Source organism: Pogoniulus pusillus, chromosome 5 (assembly GCF_015220805.1).
Source record: "Pogoniulus pusillus isolate bPogPus1 chromosome 5, bPogPus1.pri, whole genome shotgun sequence".
In the NCBI taxonomy this organism is placed as follows: Eukaryota; Metazoa; Chordata; class Aves; order Piciformes; family Lybiidae; genus Pogoniulus; species Pogoniulus pusillus.
The window spans coordinates 3,997,955-4,023,286 of NC_087268.1; the positions used below are offsets into that span (position 1 = coordinate 3,997,955).

The 25,332-nt window shown below is 42.0% G+C and overlaps 1 protein-coding gene and 1 long non-coding RNA gene across 2 annotated transcripts in view; one reads left to right on the plus strand and one right to left on the minus strand.

Annotated features, from left to right (window-relative positions):
• The first annotated feature begins 13,517 nt into the window (after positions 1 to 13,517).
• SHROOM2 (shroom family member 2) overlaps positions 13,518 to 25,332 on the plus strand; it is a 134,231-nt gene continuing 122,416 nt past the window's right edge. Inside the window, exon 1 of the mRNA XM_064143043.1 lies at positions 13,518 to 14,387. Within this exon, the coding sequence (XP_063999113.1) occupies positions 14,169 to 14,387 (219 nt within the window). The 5' untranslated portion in view covers positions 13,518 to 14,168. The remainder of the gene's footprint in view (positions 14,388 to 25,332) is intronic.
• Positions 14,982 to 16,464, minus strand: LOC135175224 (uncharacterized). Its single transcript, XR_010302297.1, has 3 exons — positions 16,226 to 16,464; positions 15,762 to 15,966; positions 14,982 to 15,650 (listed from the first exon to the last, which is right to left on the minus strand). It is a non-coding gene; the product is annotated as an uncharacterized LOC135175224 (long non-coding RNA).

Here is a 25,332-nt window from a genome sequence, read left to right on the forward strand (position 1 = left end):
TCACCGCATGTCACACAGGAAGAGTTAAACTCAGTGGAGTATCAAAGATGGTTTAAAACAAATAAGGATGCAGATACAAAAGCAGGCTCGTTACATGTTAATTGTGTTTCTCTTTAGTCCTGTCCCACCCAGCACCCTCTAATTTGTGCATATTAATTGAAAAGATGAGCCCAGGCACAAGCAGTTTCAGCCTTTACAGGGAAGAACAGGGCTATAAATCCACACCCTAACCCAAACCTCAGTTTTTGCAGAATTACAGAATGTCTGGTTGGAAGGGACCCCAAGAATCATCTGATTCAACCTGTCTAGGTGATAGCATAGTTTAAATGAGATGGCCCAGCAGAATTCTAGTGATCCAACTCACCCATCCCTGCAGTTAAAATTAGAAACAAGGTATCCTACCACTGTAGAAAGACATTACATTTAGAAAGACAATATTCACCTCCTCCTATTAAAACTGTTAGCACAAAGAGCCTTATCATTAGTCAGCACTCTATCAGATCATTTTGACACAGAAAATTTTGGGACATTTGATTTCCCAATATTTTTTTATTATTATTTTGCAAGATTTTCATATGAAAGCATGAATCTGACCTGTAATATCTGTTTTTACTTTATAAGCTGGATGAGTCCTTAAGTCAGGGGCCCTATTAGGCAGAGCAGCAAATATTCACGATTGTAAGTACAAAAAGTAACTTTCCCCTCTCAGATGAGTTTCAAACTCCCCATGTCAGCTCTCACCCTTCTACAGAACTTGTTTGTAGGCATATGCTCAGGAAATACAGGAGGGAGTGTTGCCAACAAACTTAAAGTGAGCTGGGTGTTAAAAAACACAGTCATGGATTCTAAAGTTAGTCCTTATAAGAACAACTGACCTAACCTTTTACTTATTTTCTTACAAAGTCCCAGCTTACCTTTTTTAGCAGAAATGATGAATGACAGAGGGATGTTTTGTGTGCAGGGGTTATAAAACACGGTGGCTTCAGCCAGTGTGTTTGCCCTCAGCAGAGAAAACAGATGCATGCCAATCCTGAGTAAAATGGTACCTGGTGAGGTCTTCATTATGCAAGGGACCTTATACACTTGATCCTAGCACAAGAATCAATCCCCATCAAGATTTTCAGCCCCATGACCACTAGTAGAGTCTGGACAGCCAACCAGTGAGGGATGCTGGTTGTACAGCTTGGGTGGCAGCTGGAGCCCTAGTTTCTAGGCATGTCAGGTGTCCACACAGCCTGTTCCCAGGGGATTCCCCAGTGTTCTGCCTGGCTACGTCACCTGAAGAGCAAGATGTTGGCTTGCAGATCCAGACTTGTGTGCACAGGTATCCATACAGCAGCAAGATGTCTGAACTCCCATTGTAGTCAATTGAGATCTCAGGCAGCTAAGCTTCAAAGTCTAGACTTAGTTTAGAGAAATGTTTAGCTCTTCCTAAAATAAATGTACATGGTAAGCTGAGTAGACTCCAGTGACTACAATGAGAACTTGGGTATAAACCTCATCAAAGGCTCTGAAATCCAGACAGCTGAGTTTGAAGCTGAATATTTTTGCCGGATATTCTTGCTGCTTTACAGCATAAAGATATCTTCCCACTTCATGGATGAGGATGTGTGAGTGACCTGGACATTGCAATCCTATTATTTGGGACAGTAAGGTTGCAAATCAGATTGCCTTGCTCCAGAAATGCAAGCTGTTGTTGAGTTAAAGGAGAATATGGACACTCTACTGTCCATTGAGACTCCTCAAACTTTATTCCATTTCCACAAGAGAAGTGGTGCAAGGAGTTGCCACCTCTCTGTAAAGACACTGCATTGCAGTCTACCTGGATACAGCAACTCCAAAGAGAGATTATGATTTTAAAAGCCATCATATACCACATATACAATGCAAATACATATACGTTAAATTAAGTTTGTTCTCATTTGAAGGCAAATTTGTATTGCCTGGTATATAGTTAAAACAGCAAAACTTTTAGATTATTAGACAGCAACTGTTGAATAGAAGCCTTTAATTGCCATTACCACTTTCCAAAACTGTGCCCCTCATTATTTACATTGCCATTTTCCTTCCTTTAGAAACTTGAGAAACAAGCCAAGTTGTTATCCTTATTTCTGGCTTAAAGACAGGAATATTTTGTGTGTTTTGATGCTTCTGCTTATCATCTGTTTTCATTGATTCTGACTGTGATCTTGCAGTTTGCTCATGTGGATTTACCATTTTATTATCTTAACTTCTTCCTCCCTTTTGTTCAGCTGTTTTGAAACTCCTTCCATTCCTCAGTTGTAGTCTTATACTCTGGAGACCAATTTTTAACTCTTTCTCTCTTCTTCTCTCCACAGTTTTGCCAGCTGTGGTCTCTACTTTTATTGCTTTACTTCTCCAAGAGGAGGATTGTTTTTTAACCTCTCCTCCTGGGTTCCTGCCTTTGTGCTCTCTCAGGTTTTGACTACACAAAAGGAGTCTGTGATTATGTATTACTTACAAAAGGAGTCTGTGATTTTTCCTGGAAGCAAAGCATATGGCCTGTAGCATACCTAACACAAAAAGAAAATAAAGTAACTCATGAGTGGGTAAATACTGCCATGATACAAGTAGATGTGGACATCTGGAGTGGAATGGGAGGATGTATCTGCCAAACAGATACATGAGCCACACAATATCTTACTTGGTAAAATCCAGCTTAGTCTCTGGCCCTCATTATTGGGTTTGAAGTATAAAGAGTAAAAAGTGTAAAAAAAGAGCAAAGCTGATTTGGCAGTCTTGACATTAATTTAACTTCTCATAATTATGGAAATAAGAGGATAAAAGCTGGGGACAAAGGCAAATGAAACAGAAAGGTAATGAAAGGAAGTATAAGAAGAGTTATTTTGACTTGTTAAGAAACATTATTCAGTGCTGAAAAAAACCTACATTGTTCTACAAGTGCTAATTCCCTTCTCTCTGAAATTAGTGACACAGTTCCCACCGTCACAGTGGTACTAAACAGACCCACAAATGTGGTATGTCTCATTTCTGCTTCAAAGTAGGAGCACAGTTAAGCAAATGGTGTAGTTTGGAGACAACACTAGCATGCCTACAAGAAACAGTAACTAAATCCCTGGCAATGCAAACACCAATCAATCAAACTCACAGGAAGTACAACATTGCACAACACTGAACATTTCGATCATGGTTTTGTTCGTGAGGAGCAGTGTGCTCAAAAGTGAGTGAAATACTGTGCTTCTTGCAAGAACAGTCATGTACTCCATACACACCACTTGGAGAAATACTTGCTCATGTGCTGCCTGCACCTGGGACACAATGCTTCAGCCCAGTCCATGTCCCTCGTTGAGATGAAACACTGGCTTGCCTGCTTCAATGGCAAAGCAGGAGGTTTACAGAAATATTCCAGGCATGCATTCCTGCTCTTAAGGAGTGTGCTACAGTTTGTGCTTGAGTGTGCAGTTGCAGCTACTCTAAACACTGTTTTAATTAAATCTGGGACTATGACATTGCTTTACAAAGAAGGAAATTAATGGATATAGAGACAGAGGAGAATTTATTTTTGTTTATGTCTACATTTCAGTGCATCACTGCCTGAAATTACGGCTCCCAAAGAAGATCTCATCTACCTTACAAATGTAACAACTATGCTTTGGCAAAGGTTAACAATCTCATAGTCTTTCACACAATACCTGACATAACATTTCCCAAACTGATGAAAGCTGAGTCTGTCATCAAGTTAAATAGATGCAATAAAACCATTTGTGAGCTCTCCAACAGATCCTGCAGTACATTTTTGAAGGTCTTAGTATATAGTTCCTATGATTAGCATTTTATCCACACAGACCTCCTGCAACTAGATTTACTTTGGAATAAATTCTAAGCTATACCTTTCACGTAACTATCAGTACTAATTTTTACAGTTAATTTTAAACTGGCATTTTACTTAATGCACAACTGAAATGGATGGAGAAAATCACATCCCATTATTTCTATTTCCATATTTCTGTAAATTTAGGCAGGGATATTGGGAAGATGGTGATAAACCCAAGTGTAATATCTGTCAAGATTAGAACAGTTATCGACTGCACTGAAAAGAAACCGGAATTAGAACAGAAGTGTTGCTTCCCTTCCTTCTGTGATTTGAATATAATAATAATTATTGCATTTAAGGAGAGAATGAATCTATCTTCTCTGCACAGAAAATAATAGAGTTGGAGGGATTTTTTGGTTTTCTTTAAGAATGAGAACATGAATGCATGAAATGAGTGTGCATTTCAACGGCTCAATAACTGTGTGTATTTTACCGATGCAATCATGCCACTCATGTTTTATTGTACTACTGCTCTCCAGGGAAATGTTATCCTACTTGACTTTTGTGAGGAAACAGAAGTATGCAGATTAGTTATTGAAACTGTGACTATGTTATGCATTTAAATTAGTAAACAAAGTTTATGTGGATGAAGTACAAAATAACTAAGCACAAAAATGGCATCCATAAACTTATTGCTTATAAACTGGAAGAAGAAAATCCCTAATTCTCTATGCAATTACTGAGAATACAGAATACTGAGAGTCTTCTTCCTTTGAGCATATATAGAATAAAGAGACCTTTATAGAATCAGCCAGGTTGGAAGAGACCTCCGAGATCATCCAGTCCAACCTATCACCCAGCCCTAACCAATCAACTAGACTATGGCACTAAGTGCCTCATCCAGTCTTTCCCCACACCTTCACAGATTCCATGAGACACAATTTGCATGGAAACTGATTGATGAAAAAACTGCCAAAACAAATATTTTTATCCTTCCATATGCAGTGATATTGAAAATTGTATCTTAATGTTTGCAAGCATGTAGAGGGTACTCTGGTCTATCTCAGTATCTTCCAAAGGTATCCTAGGCCCCTTTACTTCTGCATTTTCTTTTACATGCTGTGTTAGTTGGCTGCTTCAAGAAAATGAGGTGGGATGCTCTTGCATCCTTGTTACAATTGTTAGATGGTATCTTGTTAGATTTTACCTCCCACCACACAGAAGTTATATTTTCAAAGCCCACTAGTACTAGAAAATTATGTCATAAAATCTCTATTCACAGGTCAGGCTACATAACTAAATAAAAACATATTACACCACCAAGTGCACAGCTCTTACAATGCAAGAGCTCTCCAAGCTCTGTTAATTAAATTGCTAAAAATGTCAGTGTACCATGGCCAGTTAGATGGTCTTGCTGGATGCTGTAATCCAGTGCCAAAGGGAATTCTGACAAAGTGTGCAGTCCAGGTCTGGACCGCAGATACCAGCAATGCTCCTTTTAGCATCACCACATTTCTTTCCTCCCTGGTGGCTGCATGGCCATCAGTCAGCCCTGCAGCATCTTGGGATTTGGAGAATGGAAAGTGGAAGCTTCTACTACACAAATTGTTGTCTGGTAGTTTCTGAAATAAGCAGAAAGCTCAAAACCGTGACTTAGCTAGCTCAGAGGAAATGCAGTAATAACAGCAAACGCGTTACAGTGCAAGAAGTGCTTAAGATCTTCTGACTCTTCTGCTTTTCACGACTGAAGTTAAGACCATGACCTCATTGTTAGAATAGGAATTCACAGTCCAGTGTGGACAAGATAATGAGGCTAATCCCTCAGTATCCAAAGTATTTTACTAGCTACACCCTTCAGGAGAACAATACAGCTACAGCATACATTTATATTCTAGCTTGGCTACCTTGGCTACTCCCATTAGTCAACTACCTGGGAGCATGACTCCAAGAAACTAGTTTGCCCTAAAACTGCTTCAGAAAATACAGTGTTCTGACAGAAATCTTCTGCATACATTTAATACTCCATAATTCAGACTTTCACAAGAAATTAACCTTTGGGGTTGTAATAGGATCTGTTATCACAGAAGATGGGCAATAACCACCCCCCACTGAAGCTGTTTCCTCAGGATGTTACTAACAATGCCCCACTGACATGAGTATGCTTCACACAAAACTCAGGCTAACAAAGCCTTATCCTTTCTAAGTCCAACACAAGCCAGGAAAAGCTAATCTGAATGTTGGCACTTTTTCCTCGTTTGTATGACTTGGCAGGATTCCCTTAAATGTTCTGTCAACTGTTAACTGTTTTGCCTTGGTCTCCTGAGGGAGGAGACCACATCTACACCTTTATATTAAAGAAGCATAGTGGACTATGGGGACATGGCACACACAGAAAGAACTTCAGCCCCCTTAGACTGCTGGGCATGATCAAACCAGCCTTACATCAGGCCTAATATCACATTTGTGTAATACCACAGGTCTGGCACTGCTGGAGCATAGCCTCCTGTGCATAATTGATTTAGGGCAATCTGCTGTAGCACTGGAAAAAAAATTAAAACAACTAAAAACATTTATTTCATGCTGCATACATGCTTAGATAGGCTGTCGCAAGACGCTGCATCCTATGACCTCCACTGGACATGGTTTGTGTTCTGTGCAACCAATCTGTGAGTAGAAAGGTCATTTGTAATGAAGGAATTGTGCCTATTTATAGAATGCACTGAGAGATTTATTTACACATTGCTGATAGGTAGAAAAAGAAAGGTCTGTTTGGGGCTGGCTAGCAAATGAAAACAAAGTCCAAGTGAAAAATAGCAGATTACAGGGCTTTTGTCTGCTCTCTGGTTTCTTGTTATTTATGTTCCCTTTAAAAGGCTTTCATAGCATTCTCTGCAAAAAGAGCATTTCAAATGCTTCTCTTAGTATTCTCCCTGATCACCCCTGCTCCACAGGGATCATCTTCATCAAGAATAGAACTTTGACGTTGCATGCTGTGATAGCAGAGTTTAAATACATTAAAGACTGCTTGTTAGCTTCTGAGGTTATGTCCCTCATGCAGTTAAAACAGACTCAGGACTGCTTTATCTATATTATATAAAGCATACATATATAGTGTGTATATATATAAAACATACACTGCTGAATTCTCCTTGATAATTACATAAAGGGTGGCTTCATCTATACTGCCTCATGGTATCAGCCACTGGCTCTTGCTGTCCCCAGAACTGTGTCCAAGCATTGTCTAGTTAGCCTCCTGACAGTGAAACAGTATGGACTGTCACGTACACCTGTGCTCTCACTCTGATTCTCAGTGCTTTGTAAAGTGGTAGTCTGAGATGTTGTAACATGGTTTGAGAAAGGGCTCTAATGCAGGCACTGGAAAAGGAACAAGAACACAGTACCAGAGGGACTGTGGCCCGAGGCATGATTTAGCTTGTGCCTGAATTTGACTACCAGCTGAAAAGTCCATGTGCAGAGAAAGATGGTCACCTGCTCACCTTCTTGCTGTATTGTCTCTTGACTCTGAAGAGTTGCTATTGCTCTTTCCTTTGACTTTCAATCTTGTTATCATGCAAAAGCATGAAAAACTCCATGCACAGAGGAAGAAGGTCACCTGCTCACCTTCTTGCTATCTTGTCTCTTGACTCTGCAATCACATGAAGAGCTGCTATTGCTCTTTCCTTTGACTTTCAATCTTGTTATCATGCAAAAGCATGAAAATTGTAAATCCTTAAGTGGACTATGGATTACAGGAGTCTGTGCTGGACTCATTTTCTCCTCTGTTGTGCTGGTTTGAAGGTAATTGGAATCTTTTAATGAGAGAAAGTAGGTTATAGGCTGTGAAAAGAAGACAATGGTGATGTCTACTTCACTCATAAGTTTGCTGAGATGAACAAAAACAAGGACACAAACATAGATAAGGCAGTCAGAGTCTGTGTCTGTGTCTCTCTCTGGCTTCTGCTTGGATTTGTGTAACCCAACTAATCATTCTGCTTCTAATCCCCCCTTGCTGATCCTTCCAGTTCACCTTGCATGTAAGACAGATTCTGGAATAAGAGAGTGGGGCATGGAAAGAAGGTGAAAGGGTGGTTGGGAGCCTCTCCTAGGGACTCTGAATTCTGGGAGGAGTATTGTTTTAACTTGTTTATTTCTATATATAGCTGCATGTGTTTGTAATATATTGTAAATATCTGCTTGTATATTGTGCTAAGCTGTGAATATAAAACTTCATTCCTTAATTTCCAGCTGGCTGAGTCTAGTGTGGGTGAATTCATTGGAGGAGGAGGGGCAGGGCAGGTAACTCCCAAACCATCACATCTGTCTACAGGTCTTATAGGCCTCAAGCAAATCATGACCTTTCTTCTGTTGGTATCATTCATACCTGCATTTTGCTCTGCAGTGCATACATTCAAACTCAGAAAATTGTTCTGAGGTACAAAGCTTATGTGAGGTTGTGAGAATAACTAAGAATTGAATGAAGGTGAATCAAAAACTTAATGGGGGTAGACATGCCAGACTATCATATGAAATGCTATTCTTTCACAGACATCACCTTTATAAAAAGTCCTAGATAAAGAACACAGACTTGCTCTTTTTCTTTTCTGAAAGAACTGAAGAGGTCAATGTATATTTTAGTGTTTATCTGAAAGATGAAGAACATCTAAGGGCTTCTCCAACACTAATTATGTGTTGATGAAGCCTTATTTGCACTACAGGAGAAACAGCATACACTTTGGAAAGGTTTAGAGGTTTTTAAAGTGCCTAAATTACAAAGGAGACATCCTGCTGGAATTTTTCAGAGGACAGAGGATAATCTGTTGAAATCAAAGTGTTTTGCAGAACAGCATGATTATACTGAATCCATCAGAATAAACATGGCAGGTTTCCAAAGGAAACCCTCTTGGTTCCCAGCTATACCAGGATGTCTGTCTCTTGGGCTGCTACCCAACCTGTTCCTCCAGGTTCTCAGGACTTTCAGACTCCACAATAAAATCTCAACAGCTTGCCAAGCTGTGAATTACTTGATCATCCATCCACTTGTGCTACAGGAACTTCTTATCACCACTTCAGTCATTTTGGTCTTTGTAATGGTTATTTTCAAAGACACTAGAGTTTCAAACAGGAAGGAGCAGGAAAACACTGTGCAGCTAGAAAACTACAATTTACTCACTATCACTGAAACATAGTAGGAAGAATTGCATGACTGAAGGGCTGTAATCGATGGCTCCAAACTTTCTGTTAAAAAAAATGGATTGACATTACAGAGCTGTCTTAGAAAAGCAGCAATGAACAGGTTGAGGGCTTATGGATAAAAAACAGTGGCCAAAACAACAAAGGAAACCCCATGGTTGTTGTCTACTACAGGCTGTCCAATCAAGAGGAGCCTGTTGATGAAGTGGTGCTACTTCAGCTACAGGAATCATCCTGGTCCCAGGCTCTGATCCTGCCAGGGGACTTCAGTGAACCTGACATCTGCTGGCAGAGCAACATAGCAAGCTGTAAGCAGTCCAGGAGACTCTTGTGAGTGTGTCAAAAATAATTTCTTAATCTAGGTGACAGACAGCCCAATTAAATGAGAAGTATTACTAGACTCTTGTTTACCAATGTTAATTACAGATGTCAAGATCAGTGACAGTCTGGGCTGCAATGATTACATTCTGGTGGCATTCACAATCTTGAGGGATATCAGCTGGGCAAAGAGTGGAGTCAGGATGCTGGATTTGAGGTATTTCCTAAACTGAAATGGGTGGCATCTCCTGGGAAACTACCTTCAGGGACAAAGAAGCTGAACAGAGCTGGCAGCTCTTTAGGGACATTTTTCCTAAAGCACAACGACTCTTGATTCCCACATGTAAGAAATCAGGCATGGAAGGCAGGGGAATGTTCTGGTAAGGAACGGGAGTTGAATTTGGTGAGGGATGTAAAGAATGGTTAAAAAGGATTCTATAGGTATGTTGGCCCCAAAGGGAAGATTAAAGAAACATGGAATAAATAAGACCAGAGATATTTCGGGTGCTCCATTATTGGAAGTCTTCAAGGTGAGGCTAGATGGGGCCTTGAGCAACCTGATTCAGTGAAAGATGTCCCTGCCCACAGCATGCTGTACTAGCTGACCTACAAAGGTCCCTTCCAACCCAAAGCACTCAGTGATTCTATGCTTCACTGTGTGTTTTGTTAAATATGCCATACATATTACTTACTTTTGCTTCACATACAGTATGTGCACGGGCACTCTATAGATTTCAGCAGTAATACTGTGGATTGTTATGCCAGTGGAATTGAGGTCCATAGAAAGCTGTCCATATGCAAGTCTGTAACTTCTATCTTGTAATCCATTTTTCTTCTGAGTTCTGGCAGCATTCTTAATGGATTTGCAGTATCCTCACATATCTCTAGCCTTCAGAAAAGGAATTTATGAATGATCTTCTTTATGATCTTCACTGAAGAGGTCACACTATTACATACTTTGCTATCTATCATCATTTCTTCCACCACTAATGACTAAAATGTTATGTCTACAACAACTATGGGAGATGATTACATAGAAGAAGTTGCATTGGTACAGTTATCAAATAGCTAGATTATTTTGACAAATGCCACTGAGGACATGTATGAATCTGCTCTCTTTGCCAGAGGCTGCAAAACCTCTGTAATTCAGCTGACAAAGCAGAACATGCGGCATGGATCAGCTGCTCGGTTTCACAGCCCAACATCTTAACTTACATTGTTGAGCCAGCATCTTAACTTAAATTGTCGATGAATTATGCATGCCCCTGGGCATCAGTTTTTTATTTTAACTGGCTGAGGTAACAGGCACTTTGTCTCTTCACCAAGTTGTGATGTTTGGTGGTTAGCTCCAGGAGAGGAGTGGTAACAAACAGTGGGAGGTTGTAAAGGTTTCACTCACCTCAGTTCTTTACTCTGTGACTATGAATCATAAGTCTCTACTTCTTTTACATTCCTCAGCTGCTGGGGGGCAGGAAAAACTCGTGCTGGCATTGTACAGTCCATCACAATGAATGCTCTTGTTCTGAGAGTAAAACACCCTACTCTATAGTCATCCTGCAGGTATCTTGCCCAATTCAATGCAAGGTGTCTTAAGGAAAAGACATAGGTTGTGCCTTAACAACATACTATGCCTGATGCCATTTAAACAAAGTCTTGTATAAAATAGTTGATTCACATTAAGGGTAATCTCAGTGACTAAGCAGGGAATGGGCATGCAACCTTCAACAGAAAATAAAACAAAAAGGCCAAAGTAAATTCTGTAGAACAAAATTGCACTTGCAATTGTTGATTTGGTACTTGAAGTTCCAAGGTAGAAGACAGATGATGTACTGTGGAAGGAGCCTGATTTACTGCAGAAAGCTTTACAAGGAGTTGCAAAATGACATCTGTGGGAACTATCCCTTAGTAAAGCCTGGTAGCTCCTTTTGCATGGCAGGAGGCAGTGTTTGGGTAACTTCCATAGATCACTGCACAGTATCTTTGATAATATTGATGGTACATGTTATTAGAGAAGGGGATCCCACATACCATACTGGCCTTATCTGCATCACTCTGCCCTCGGTGTAAGTCTGTCGCTTCCTTTAATATATTTATGGCACCACGGAGATTTTGTAAGACCAAATCAAAAAGCCAGAACAGTAATGTAAATCTTCAGTTTCTTGTGGACAACAGAAAATTCAACATGAAGAACAATGAATGTTTGATGGTTGAAAAAGAGAAGATACAAACAGGTAAGACATTTTTGGAAACATAATTTGCTCTTTAATGCGATAAGCTTCCTCCCCCCCCCCCCCCCCCCCCCCCATTTCATTTCTGTGTGCACACTTGGGGATACAATAAAGTTCAAATCATTATTCTAGATCTTCCATTAACATGCTTTCAAACAACAAAATTGTGTACTGCAGCTCTGTAGAACTTCCATTTCTAGGTTATTGACACGTAGACAACCTAATGTGTTAGGAAAACATAACTAAGACTTGTCTCGGATTCCAAGAACAGTTGGATACAGAAGATGGAGAAATCCATTTATATTTCATAGAATCATAAAATGGTTTGCGTTTGAAGGCATCTTAAAGATTATCTGGTTCCATTGCCCATGCCACAGGCAGAGACACCTTCCACTAGAAAAGGCTGCTCAAAGCCCTTTCTGACCTGGCCTTTTCCCCTTTTCCTTATGCTTTTTTATTTAAATAAGCACTTGTCTGTGTGAGGGGGGAAAAAGACCTACAAGTCTTTAAATAAATTGGTGTAATATACAGGTTTGGTATAAGGTTTGGATTTAGCAGGATCCTCATAGACGTACGTGCAAGTTTGGGTGTCTCTTCATGGCTGTAATTCTGAACCCAAAGGTTTCTTTAGGTGTAAGAGAAGCATATTGTAAGTGATGTTGAAAGTACTGCAGAAGCAAATTGCTTTAGTGCAAGGCAGGAGAGTTTTCTGAGAAATAAACCAGGTGATATCTGTTAGACTACATAACAGAATGACCACTTCCAGAATGTGAACTCCCATGTATATAGAAAACCTTGAAACCCCACGGCATACAACAGGCACCTCATGAGATAGTTTGTCACACGTAGAAGCGCCTGGAAGTTCCATGTCTGTCAGAAAGTAAAGTACAGTTTTAAACCCCTGTGTATTTCACCTGCTTGGTAATGAAAGCTATTCCTGATTTAAATCACTGAAATCTCCTATTAAACTGAGGGAATGAGGATAGCAGTTCAAGAAGCATGTAGATGTGGCACTTCAGGATATAGTTTAGTGGTCGTGGTGGCTGGCTTACAGTTGGACTCAACCTTAAAGTTCTTTCCCAACCATTATGATTCCATGATCCTAAGAAATAGGCATTTCACTCTAAGTCCCATCACTAACTCAGTGGACTTGATGATCTGTGAGGTCTCTTCCAAACCTGATGATACTGTGATACTGTGAAGTTATCAGGCAATCCCAAGCCCTGCCCGTATTTCCCATGCACATAAAATGAGCTTTGCCTGAAAACAAGCACGTCTAGTCCTGATTCGTGTCCCTCCATCAAACTTTTTTTAGTCTTTTTGCCAACGAAGCAGTGTCTGGGATTATCTCTGACACCAAATCGCTTTTATTTATTTTTCCTCTTTTTTTTTTTCGTTGTTGTAGGCTTCTCCTGCCCATATCACAGCTCCGTGCAGCCGCCGCCAAGCCCAGCCGGGACGCGTCTCTGACACCTCAGGCCTCCGAGTCTGCGATCCTTCGGCTCCGGAGGGGACGAAAGCAGCCCCCCTGGGCTCGGGCCGGCACCTCGCCCCACCTTAGCCCGGCCCGGCCCATCCCCGTCGCACCCCCGGCTGCCACTAGAGGGTCTCGGCGGGAGAGCGAGGCAGACGGGCTAGGCACATGCTGGCCACTCCTGCTCCACAGGTGGCGGAGACGGTACGGGGCGGGGGGACAGACCGGGAGGGGCCGCTAGAAAGCACCTCCCACGGCTCCCCCCACTGCTGCCCCCTGACCTGCCCTCCATGTTGCCGGCTTCCTCCCGCTCCGTTGCCCCTACCGCTTAACCCTTCCTCTCCCGGCTACCCTCTTAAACGCGACGGTAAGGTGGGAGGAGTCGTTCCTCCTCTCTCCACAGTGCACGGCCGGCACAGCGCAGCCCCTCCGCAACCTGGCACCGCGGGGCGGGGCGTTCCTGGCCGGGGGCAGGCCGCAGCCGCCGGCTGCCCCTTTCCTCCACCCACACCCCCCGCGGTGCCGGAGGGGTTCGGAGCGTCGCGGCCGCCCTCCACCTGCTCGGTGCTTTTGTTTGGGGACGGAGGTGGAGGAGAAGGGTAGACGCCCCTACGTGTGGCGGGGCGGCACGGACACGGCTCTAGCGTGACACGGGACTCGTGGACCCTCTCGCCGTCTTTGTCTGGCGGCCGGTCCGAGCTGCTCTTCGCTCCTCCTCTCTTAAGAGGGATCGTTCTGCGAGGCTGTCGCCTTTTGTGGAGGGGCGAGCTGCTGCCCAGCTGGGGAAGTTCGCGGTCCATAGTGGCTTCCATCCTCGTTTTTGGGGCAAAGGGACGGAGGTGGGAGCACTTCTCCCCGTCGTGCTCTTCCAGGCATCCCGCGTTGCTCGGCGGCGTTCGCCCCGCTGCCAAGTTATCACAAGTTGGAGCCACCCCCCCGCCACCGGGTTCTGGCCTCGGCGTGAGACAATACCGCGGGCTGCGGAGGAGGAGGGGTGGGCGGGAGCTGCCTTCCCTCGCCGCCGATGGGGCCGGGCAGGACGGCGCTGCGGGGCGGGTAGGTGGCTCCAGGGGCTGCCGCCGGCGGGCGCGCACCGGGGAGCGGCCAGCAGAAGCAGGCGAGCCCCGGCCACGACGGGCGCCGCTGGCGGCGCGGGGGCTTCATGGAGGACGTGAGTCTGCGGAACGGGCGTGAGCGGCTGGCCAGCAGTGACCCGCGGCTCGGTGCCATGCTGGTGGAACCAGGGCCAGTGGTGGTGATGGTGGAACAGCGGGCAGCGGAGAGCTACAAGCTGGTGGAGGTGCTGCTGACCGGCGGGGCTCCTTGGGGTTTCACCCTGAAGGGCGGACGAGAACACGGAGAGCCTCTCATCATCACCAAGGTAAGAAGCGTCGGAGGGGTGGAGGTGTTGGGTCCAGCCGGCTCCATTTTGCCGTGGCCGCGGCTGTGACACCCCAGTGGTGGCAGCGGGCCCGGTCCGGCCACGCCGCCTGCCCGCAGCCCGGGGCGCACCGCGGGGCAGGGCGGCTGTGGTGGTGCGGCCGGCCTCGGCGCAGGTGCTGCCGAGCCGGCTTCCTGACGAGGGTGCTCTGCAGGCCCCAAGGCGGCCGTTAGCGCCGGTGGAAAGGGTGCCTGTGGGTGCCAGGCGCATCCCAGCACTGCTGGGGGCAACAGGTTGTTGGGCGCAGCTAGCGCGTCGGCTCCGACCAGTAGCAGCTGGTCGGGCTTAGTCCCCATTAAAAGCACAAGGCAGTCGCTGCAAGGAGCTGGTAGCTTGCTGGGGTGACCCCACTGCCAGCAAAACGCAGTCCGAAATCGTACGCTTCCTTCCCTCCGGGCACCTGGCGCAGAAGGGTTGAACAGTGAAACTCGACTCTGAGGCTGAGTTTTCTCCGCTGCTGTTACACTTGTAAATTTAAAATAATTAGGGCAACCTTTGGTATCTCTCTTCTTTAAACAAAAGGTTCTGCTCCGAAGACGAGGGGGGAGGGGGAGACTCCTGGGTATATCATCACTTTTTTATTTCCTTCTCATTTTCTCATTGCTTGTATATTCATTGGCCTTCTAGACTCACAGCTTTAATCTTGGTACCCTGGGTATGAGTTAGAGAAATACATGATGTTTTCTAGAAAGTGTTTCTCATCTGGGTGTGTTTTGACTTCAGAATCCCCATCCTCAGTAATTGCTGGATTTTGTTGTTAAGACAGCTTTCTTATTACACAGTGACAACACATTAAAATAGATCCATATGTAGTTGGCAGCGGAAAAAGTCACATTAGTGAAGCACATTTTGCACAGGATCTGTAGGAAAGATGTGTGTGCTTTGTGTACAAGTCCTGCGGCTTCTGCCTGTTTCCATTTTAGAAGTGCCCAGAAAGTGTCAGAGGTCATCAAGTCCAGTTTTATCCACAGCAGAAATTCTCCTAATCTTATTTTGCAGCTGGCTTCATTGTGAGTTGATTCCTTTTGTGCTCACTTTTGAAACAACTGCATTATGGACTTCACAGTTTACACTTTTGCAACCATCTTTCTCTAGATCTGTAGTGCTGTTCTTCAAGAAAGTGTCAGAAGGTGCATATGCTGAAAAATTACTGGATGTCTGCTGGCCTCTATGCCGAACTGCAGAATTTCAAACCTGGAACATCTGAGGAAAGGAGAAAAGAGCTACTAGTTATCAAATGCCAAGTCAAACAATTCCGCCTTTCTGATAATGGCTAGTAAGTGCTACATTTAAAGGCCGGTCAGTGGTACTTACTCGTAATGTTACCTAGGTATTAAGTAGCAAGCTTGGGTATTTGTGGCACGAGGCTGTGGCTGTGATAGATGGAGAGAAGTGTCTGGGTAGGGGAACCTTGTCAGCTGGATCTTTTGCAAGGGAATAATTAAGGAGAACCACAGGCTTGATACCTCCTGAAGGCATGCCGCTCAGTGGAGGAAAATCTGAGTCCATCGATGCTGATCTAGGAAGAGGAAATAACCTGGATTCAAATGCATAGAACTAGTTTTGAAACCAGGGACTGGAGCTCATGGTGTTGAGTTGTTTGGTGGTTTGGGTTTTTTTGTTTAGTTGTTTTTTTTTTCCCCTTTGTACAGCTTCTAGAGGCAGAAAGCTACTGGAAATAATAACTTAATGCCAGTTGGTTAAAACAGTCCCTCATTGCGTGAGTAAATGTAAAGTTTGTCTCCTGTTGGCTAAAGAGAGCCCTGACCTGTAGTTACCTCTTTGCTGAGCACTCCTGGGGGTTGCCAGGCTGCCACAGGGGAGGCGATGCTTCTCTCTCTGTAGCAAGTGCTCTCCCTTCTCAGGTGGGGTGGTGGCTGGTCAGTGGGAGGATTCAAGAAAACCTCCTGGACCGAATTCTTCAGGATAACTTTGAAAACCCTTCTGTTCTTGTGGATTCCAAGTGTATTTAAGCATGAGCTGGCTTTTGAGCTCTGTTTCTCTTTAGCCCAGAGTGGCTCTGGGAAAGTGAGGATGGATGACGCCAACTGCTGCTTTTTAAGGAGAGGAATGTGACAAGGTGTGAATGGAGTCTCAGATAGCAGCTACTTAAGGGGGGCATTTCTAAAATCCTGCCTGTCTCCTTTCTCACTGTTTTCTCAAAAGCATGATCAGCCTTTGAAGAAAGTTGCACCTTTATGTAAATGCTGGGAAGTCTGTGGTGTATTTCCTGCTTTCCCGAGCATATGTAACTATATTAGTTACCAGAAAAGTAGCACCAGAAAATGAGGTAATTGGGAAAAAAATTAGTGGGTGCCTATTAATTTCGCAGCACATCCTCCTGGATGTTAATTTGTCTATTTCACTTGCTGACAGAAAGGGCAATTTTTGTTAGAGATGTAGGAAGAGTCCGGGGTAAGGAGAACTGCAAACACGATTTGAGAATCTATGAGCCAGAAATCTAGTCAATTAGAACAGAAGTAGCCATCCATCTAACAAATCGCCAATAATCAAGGAGGGGAAGGAATGCTAAAGATGCGAAAACGAGTCCAGCCTCAGCAGAGGGATAAGCAAGTGTTTAGCCTCTGGAATGCCGAGAGGGAAAGCACTTTACCCTGGGGGAGGTCAGCATCTAGTCGTGCTGCTGGTGCCCAGTAATGGGCCCTTTCTGTAACTGAAACAAGACTTGGAAAAGTAGTCTTGAATCAGGTAGGTAGAATGTCAAGTTCACCTGCCAGGTGTGAGTTTGTTATTTTTGTTTCTCCTTTTCCTTTATCCTTTCTTTCCTTTTTCTTTTGTTTCTTCCCAGCAACGGGCAGAGAGGAAAACGAAGCATGATACAGCTTGCTCAATCTTTAAACATCGCTGGTCTCCTAAAAGTTGCCCCACCCTCGTGCAAATGGTGTTGCTACTATTTAAGAAAAAAAAAAAAAGTCTAATAGCGTTGTTATTGTGTTGCTTACTACTCTTTTTGTGATTTCCCTTTAGGAGAAAAAAAAACGTGCTTTACATTTTTTCTAATCTCTGCACGTGTGGATGATAACATTCCAAAAAAATTGCCCGAAGGCAGCTTGTTCTTGCCTAATTTGACATCTCGAAAGAAAGGATTTGCTTTTTATAGCAGCATGTGTGTTTCAACAGAAGGTGAAATGATGATTTTGAGGATTTTAATTAGAAGTCTAGCAAGCCTTAGGTTTCCCCCTCTTTTTAAAGAAACAGACACCAAAGATGGAGATAGAATCAGAATCAACCAGGTTGGAAGAGACCTCCAAGATCATCCAGTCCAACCTAGCACCCAGCCCTAGCCAATCAACTGGACCATGGCACTAAGTGCCTCATCCAGGCATTGCTTCAACACCCCCAGGGATGGCGAATCCACCACCTCCCTGGGCAACCCATTCCAATGGCAAATCACTCTCCCTGTGAAGAACTTCCTCCTAACATCCAGCCTAGACACCTCCCTTGGCACAACTTGAGACTGTGTCAGATCATCCTAGAAACTACGAAAATGAAAAGTTGATCTTGTGAAAAACTCCCATAACTGCATCATCTTGATTATTTTAAAGTGACTCTTATCCGAGATAACCAAATTGTAGTGCTAGTCACAGCATTGATTGTGGGTGATGGATAGAAGTCATTTCACTTGCTGTACTAACAATATCCTTTGGAACTCTAAAGTTGTTCTGCAGTCAACGTTATCCCTAGCACATTAATAAATATGAAAACATTCTAGTTCATGCATTACAAGAAAGATTGATGTATCCTTGAAATTCCTCTTTAGTATCAGCTTTACAAGGGCCAACAGCCATACCTCCTCGAGCTATGATCTCATTTCAGGCTAATCAAGGTTGGGCTTGGCTGGTATTTCGGCAAGATTTCCAAGTGAAACCTGGACTGTTGCAAGAAGTTTTGTTGTTGATTTAGTAGATAGGAGTTCTTGCCTCCTGAATCAGCGCTGAATTCGTGCCCCAGCTGGAGGTGCTGTCTTTCAAGAAGAAACAGTATCAGTCGCTCTGAATCTCTGTTTTTTTCCCTCTCTATTCCATTGCTGCCCTAATGTGCTCCTGTCTGTGGTCAGGTGTAAATTGTCATTTGTTTAGCCTAATAATTAGTTAAATTGTTCGAAAGAATGCGTCTCTTTTAGCTGGCTGCAAGACTTCTTGTAACTTGTATCAACTTATTCTTTCAGTAGGCGGTGAAGTGGTTCCACTTTTCATGAACTAGTTCTGTATCTTTTGCTTTTAGATGCGTTTTTAAATCCAATTACTTACATTGCTCTAGCTCAACAATATTTAGAGAGGAAAACTTGAACATTAATGGTGATGTAGGTGAAGGAATCAACGATATTTTCAAACACAGATACCAGTTGTGTCCCTGAGGCTGTTGGCTGTTTGAAATGAGCTGCATTGCTGGTAGGCATTTACACCTTGACTCTGAGTGTTGATATCCAGAAAACTGGCATTTACTGATAATCCTAGGAAATTACAGACTGAAATTACTTCAACATAAATAAGTGTAAACACATTTGTTACATTTATTTATTGCATCTGTGTTAGCAGCTGATTTTTAAGTTATTAGGAGTCATTGTACTATGGCAGGAGAATGAGTTCTAACCTAGATTTAATTTTCTTCGGGTCTAGAAAGATAATACATGGAGGAATACTAATTCTGTTTTGTTTTAGTCATCAAAACTAGGAAAAGTTACTGACCTGTATGAGCTGTAATTTGAACATGTATTTCACCCATCGATTTTAGAAATATGTATAAAATCACATCCTGCATTTTGGTTGAAACCTTTAGGGATTTATTGTTTGGGGAGGTTTGGCCTGAATTGGACATTTTCTTTGTACTATTAAATTTGATACTGAGAAATTTTAGGAAATAGAATTAATGCCTTCTAATTAAAATGGTGTCATGTAGCTAATTTTTTTTTTCCTTGCCAGATATGTTAAAAGTTGGATTTTTTTTTTAGTGATGTAGAAGCTGTTTTGAATGGTGTGACTAGTTGCTGCATCCCGGGTCCATTATCGGAAGCTCGTTTGCTTTGATGAAAGAAGATGTTGCTATTTACTTTGTTAAGCTTTAGTAAGATGATTGACAAAGGGAATGTTCAATTTTAACGTTCTAATGACTGTTGAAATAGCTCTTTATTATGACTGTTAATTTACTGACAGAATGGAGCTTACGACTCAGTAAGTGTAAATGGTCTAGCTGTGGAAGTGTGAAGCTTGAGAGGGCTTTTTTGAGTGAGCATTAACAGCTGAATTGCACCAGTACTGGAAATTCCGTTCTAAAGCTCATTTGGATATTGCTACATTTGATCTACAGAGTGTGGGCAGCTTAAATGAGAGGGCAGGATAAAAGGCTTGTGACTTGAGAAGCTTCATATCACTTGAACAGTGTGAGAGAGTGATTTAAGAAGCACGAGTGAGTAGTGCCCTTGCAGTCCCGGACTGCAGCATTCTCATGTGCATTTTTGCACTACATTTCAGGACAACAATCTTCCTGAGGAAGAGTCAGAATGCTGTGTTTAGTTCCTCACTAAAAGTAAACTTTTAACTTGTGGAAATACTAATCACTTCCAAATTGCATGTGTTTCCCTCTTCTGAATTTCCCTCTTCTGAATTTCCCTCTTCCAGTTACGTAGACAGAAGTGGTCTAATCTGTCATAATTGGTTTAGTTTAAAACAAAAGCAAAAAAAGAAAGAAATCACTCAGAGTTGTGGAGTCTGGCAGAGGATTGATGTGTTCCTGTGAATGGTTACTGCAGTAGGAGTTAGTGGGGTCACCCATTGAAATGTGTAGTCTGCTTAAAGGCCAATTTAAATTTCTCTTAGTGACTGCTGATACTTTTCAGTGTGAATTTTGGATGCTACTGTAGACATTACCATAAAAAGACCAGCAAAAGACCTCTAGTTACTGTTTGCTGCTGTCAAAAAAAAAGCCAGTAATACCATTTATTACTTAGTTATCCATCATGCTTGTGGTGTGACTTTGGTGGTGTTTTTTAGATTTTGATTGTTTTGTTCTGGGTGCTTGGTTTTGGGGTTTTTTTGTGTGTTAGAGGGAAACCCAGTGCAGGCTTCTGTGGTGTTTATGAATATGCTTTACTCAGTAGACTGTATATATTTTTTTCCTGCAGAACTTGATTCATTATTTCTTCTCTTGCTTAATGAATATTTAAAGTATGGGAGTGTGGAAAGAACAAGGTAAATGGGAAATGAAACCTGGTCATGAATACATTAGAACAACTGTTAAGTAGTAATCAAGCCAATATTTCATCAGATATGTGAGCTTTTTTCTTCTTGAGGAAAGTAATTTGTCTTTAATCTTCCTATGCATGTGTAATCTGCACAGAGTATGTGTATGTGGATCTAGTTCTGTGGGTCACTTTATTCCAGAAGGCTGAAACAAGTCCCAACTGTTAAGCCTATTTTCCTATTTTTTAACTTGATATATATACATAAGAGGGATGGTGCATGAAGAGTTTGTTGGTGTGTTGGGGTTTTTTTTGTTTGCTTTTTCTCTAGGATGAAACAAGTTTGAAACACTTCTAATTCCACATAGTGCAGTGTTTCTAGTTTCTTGAAGGATATGGAGCAGGTATGCTGTGCTATCCTGCCCCAAACCCCTTCCCAGGAATACTGTTCACTACTATTCAGTACTAGATCTAAATTTTGTATCATTTGTAACCTCACAGATCTGGTCCTATATAAGCAAGATGGAATGGAAGGTTTATGGAATGGTTAATTGAACTACTGTTGTTTAAATGCATTCATTCAGTATTAGGAAACGTCTACAAAGTTTGGAACTGTAACAAGTGTCAAAATTCAGCTTGATGTAGAATGTCCCTTGTATCCTTCATATTTACTTTGCCGAGCAGCTGACTTTTAGAGGTGTTCACCCAGACTTCAGTTAGGTATTAAACAGAAGTAGGTATTTTTTGAAAGTGATTTGTAGCGTTTAAATTAGATATGGCTTAAGTATTCTAAATTGCCTTCTGAAGTTGCCTACCATTGGCTGTCAATTGTGTGAGAAGCTGGGGAAACCCATGGCTCCTCAACACAACCTAGGTTCCTACACAGGTGCCTGTAGTGAGATGAAATGTACTTGAGAAAGGTTGTTGCCTGGCTGTTTGCAATGTGTGTGCCTGAACCTAAGCCCATGGAAAAAAAATCTTTATTTCACTGATTTTGCTTTGTTTCTGAACATCACAAGAATATGGCTTTTTAGTTTGATCTCTTGAGCTAATTAATGGAGAGCCATAGAGTGCCAAAGACTTCAGACATTTGTGCAATTAGGAGAGAGCTCCCTTTCTCTCCCTTTAAGCTAATACAGCATCAGTATTCAGTCTGTAGTTAATTCAGGGCATTCGTGGTAAGCACAGGTCAGGTCACAAAGATGAATGACTTCTGCAACATAAGTTATTGACACCTTTTTTTTAGTGGCCGCCATGTGTACCTGAGGGTCACTGTGGTGTACTCAACTCTCCAAGGCAGAAAGATCTGGCTGCTTAGTAAATGCTGGAAATGTAGCAAATTACTGCTTTGTGGAACTAAGTAGCTGTTGTCAGGTACAAAATTCTTGAGTTGGCTCTTAAAGTAGAAACAGATGGAGCAGGGTGTTTGGTGGTAGAGGTGATTATTTCAGAGTTCTTCTGAAGCCCAATGAAATGGCAAAAACAACCAAAAGCTTTAAACTGCTGAAGCAAGGGCACGGTAGCACTGAGTAGGCAGCTTTGTGTCAGTGTGCCTATGCTTCTCCTGCCTCATCCCATGTTGAAGTCATCTCTGTGCTCTCTCCTTCTATTTCTAAATTACTCTTTTAAATCTTTATAATCTTCTACTTATATAATATTTGATGGGTGTGGGTAAATATGGATTAAGAAATGTCATGTTTCTTAGATACTAAATTTCTAGAAGATTGTACTTAGAAAGTTTTTGAAGGGTGTAGTAGCCTGCTGCTCAAGGGTGGTGCAAAGAGGAAAAGGTAGTCTCAATGACTGAAATCTATAAATAATGAATATAGAGGGACCTTTACTGTAGCTCTTGGGAGGCTGATAGTGAGGATGTTCTTAAAGTAGTTTGTCTGAGTGATCTTTTAGAAGGAAAATGGCTCATTATGGAGGCTCCTCTTGTTGCTGTGATTGTAGGTGGAAGCTTTCTTAGCTCTTTCAGCAACCATGGTTCTGAGATTTAGATCATTTCTGTACTTGCAGTTCTCTAGTCCTTTGCTGTGTGTTTGTCTTATCTGCAGCAGCGTACTCATCCTGGAAGTAACAGAGATACGGTTCAGCAGAGATTGTAGGAATGCTCTTGCTGGTATGTGAAGCTGAATTAAATTTAGTTTGCATGAAACTAATTCAGGACCTTTTTTAAAATGGAAACTTATGAACTTCATTCTAAGTTGTGTGTGCTTCTGTTCTTTTTCTTTTAAATGGAAAAAAGATGCAGGTGTTAGTGAAACTTACTGGAAACATAATCCAGAGCCTTTTAAAGTGTCCAGACTCTTTAATTTTAGAGTAACAAGTTCATCCTCAGTCCTCCTATTATATTCTCTATATAATGGACTCACAGTCAAATCTGAAGTTGAAGCAGGGAGGGATCTGTCAGTGGGATGAAACGACAATAAACATGTTCAAAAGTGAGGTCACAGGTATCTGCTGCTAAACCAGAAGTTACTGCTTCAGTACTTTCCCTCTTCGGTAAAAGAGAAGGTTATTCTAAAAATCCTTTCATGAATCTAGAAAACCAGATTATTTTGTGGTTTTTTTTCTGTTTCTTGAGGTGAAACACTTTGTTACACATTTGCTGTGAAAGCTTTCAACGTAAACTATGAAGCAGCGGTATCTCCCACTTGCCCAAATACATACTAACTGTTCAGTATTCTTGAGGAAATAAAGCTCTAACTCGTTTCACTAAACGTTAGAAAATGTTACTGTTGGAGGCTGACCATACTTTTTGTGGAAGCTGTGTCTTTTTCAGTGAGGTGCTATAATCTTTTGGGATAGTATCGTAGAAACATGATTTCATGGTAAAGGAAGCGAAACACTTCCTACACAGTATCAGTTAGTCACCACTGTGTTAATTTTCATAAGCAAATTAGGTGCAAAGATGAGTTTGTGGGTGTCTAGCTGGCTGATATCTGATCTAGCATTCTCCAACTCCTGGTGAGTATTTGGATTCTGGATAATGAAATAATTACTGTGAATAGCTTTCATTCCTCTACAAATACATATTTTGTCAATCCAGAAGAAAGGAGAACATTAGGTTTTTCATTAGAGACATTTGCAGTTGCTGAGATTTTTGCCCTATGTTGTGGGTTTGTTTTTAATGGAACAGCAAAGCATCCATTTCAGTCATTTAAATGAAAAAAAGATGCAAGTGTACTGTGTTGACATAAAGTAGTGTTTTGTTGGGTGTTTATATATGGAAAGAGTTTTAAGGTAGGGAAAACTTGAAGCTTCAGGTATCTGTTAAATATAATTGATGTGTAGAAAAATATTTAAGAGAAGTATATACTTTCAAAATCAGTTTTTATAAACAGTTTGTAATCTGTTTCTTGCGTGACTACTTTGGTAAAAGTGCCTTTTTTAGAGAACCTTTTAAATTTAGAAATAAGCAATGTCTTATTCTGAGTCTGGAAGCTGTTATGTAAATGCTGGATTCTTTTAAATGCAACTGTAATGTCATAATATTATTTCTGCTTTCCAAAAAACCAGTGGGTCAAAACTTCAGAGCTCTCAGGTAGATTTTTTTTTTTCCTTGTGAAATATATATGTACTTAGTATGTGCAAGAGCTTTTGTGTTTAGTATTTTTCCTTTTCCCAGTCCCATAAAATGTAAACCCCAACAACTTGCTCTCCTGCTTATAAAACTTAAGCTGTAGTGCAAAATATTTCCCCCTCCCCTCTCTAGTCTTTACCTTCTGGGAACTTGGTATTTTTTCTTGGCTGCTGGGGGAGATTGCTACTGAGAGTGGAGAGGAAGGTTGCACCTTTCCTGATACCTTGGACACCTGAGCAGTTTTTGTGATTGCTCAATCTGGTGTTAGGGAGGAGTGTAAGGCAAGTCTTCTGTTACTCAACTGAATTTCTTCAAGCTGATTAAGGAAATCATCATCTTAAAAAAAATCGTAGCTGTGACCTATTATGTCAAAATTGTAGGTGATTAAAAAATGTGAGGGTGGAGATTGCATGTGGCAGTTTGGTGGTGATTTGGTTCCATGAAGCCAGTGATAAGTCTGAGTTTGCAAAGCTTCCACACAGAACCCTGTGAGAAGCAATGGACTACAAATATTAATGAACTAGGAACTGGAAGATTTAGTAAATAATTACATCTTTTGCTACAGGTTGGTTGTATGCCTCTCTGGAGTTGCATGACATCTTTGTTCTGGTGTTGAATACAGCTATCAATATTTATCACAGTATCACCAAGGTTGGAAGAGACCTCATAGATCATCAAGTCCAACCCTTTACCACAGAGCTCAAGGCTAGACCATGGCACCAAGTGCCACGTCCAATCCTGCCTTGAACAGCTCCAGGGATGGCGACTCCACCACCTCCCCGGGCAGCCCATTCCAGTGTCCAAATTTACTTACATCACAGAAGTCTGTTGATTGTGAAACAGGCTTGAGGTGTAACTGCTGAATTATTATGGTGATAAGGACTTTATAGTCATTTTTAGTAAAACCCAGAACTCAAGTATATGGAAACCCTAGTACACAGATTTGTCTTAAAGCCATGGTTGAGTAGTTCTTCCTGACAACAGAAACCAATGCATTGTGTATCCTCAGCATTCATCATTAATAACGTACTGAAGTGTACTATTAGATCTCTTTTCACAAAATTAAACCCACTAGCTACCCAAAACGCACAGTAGCTCTC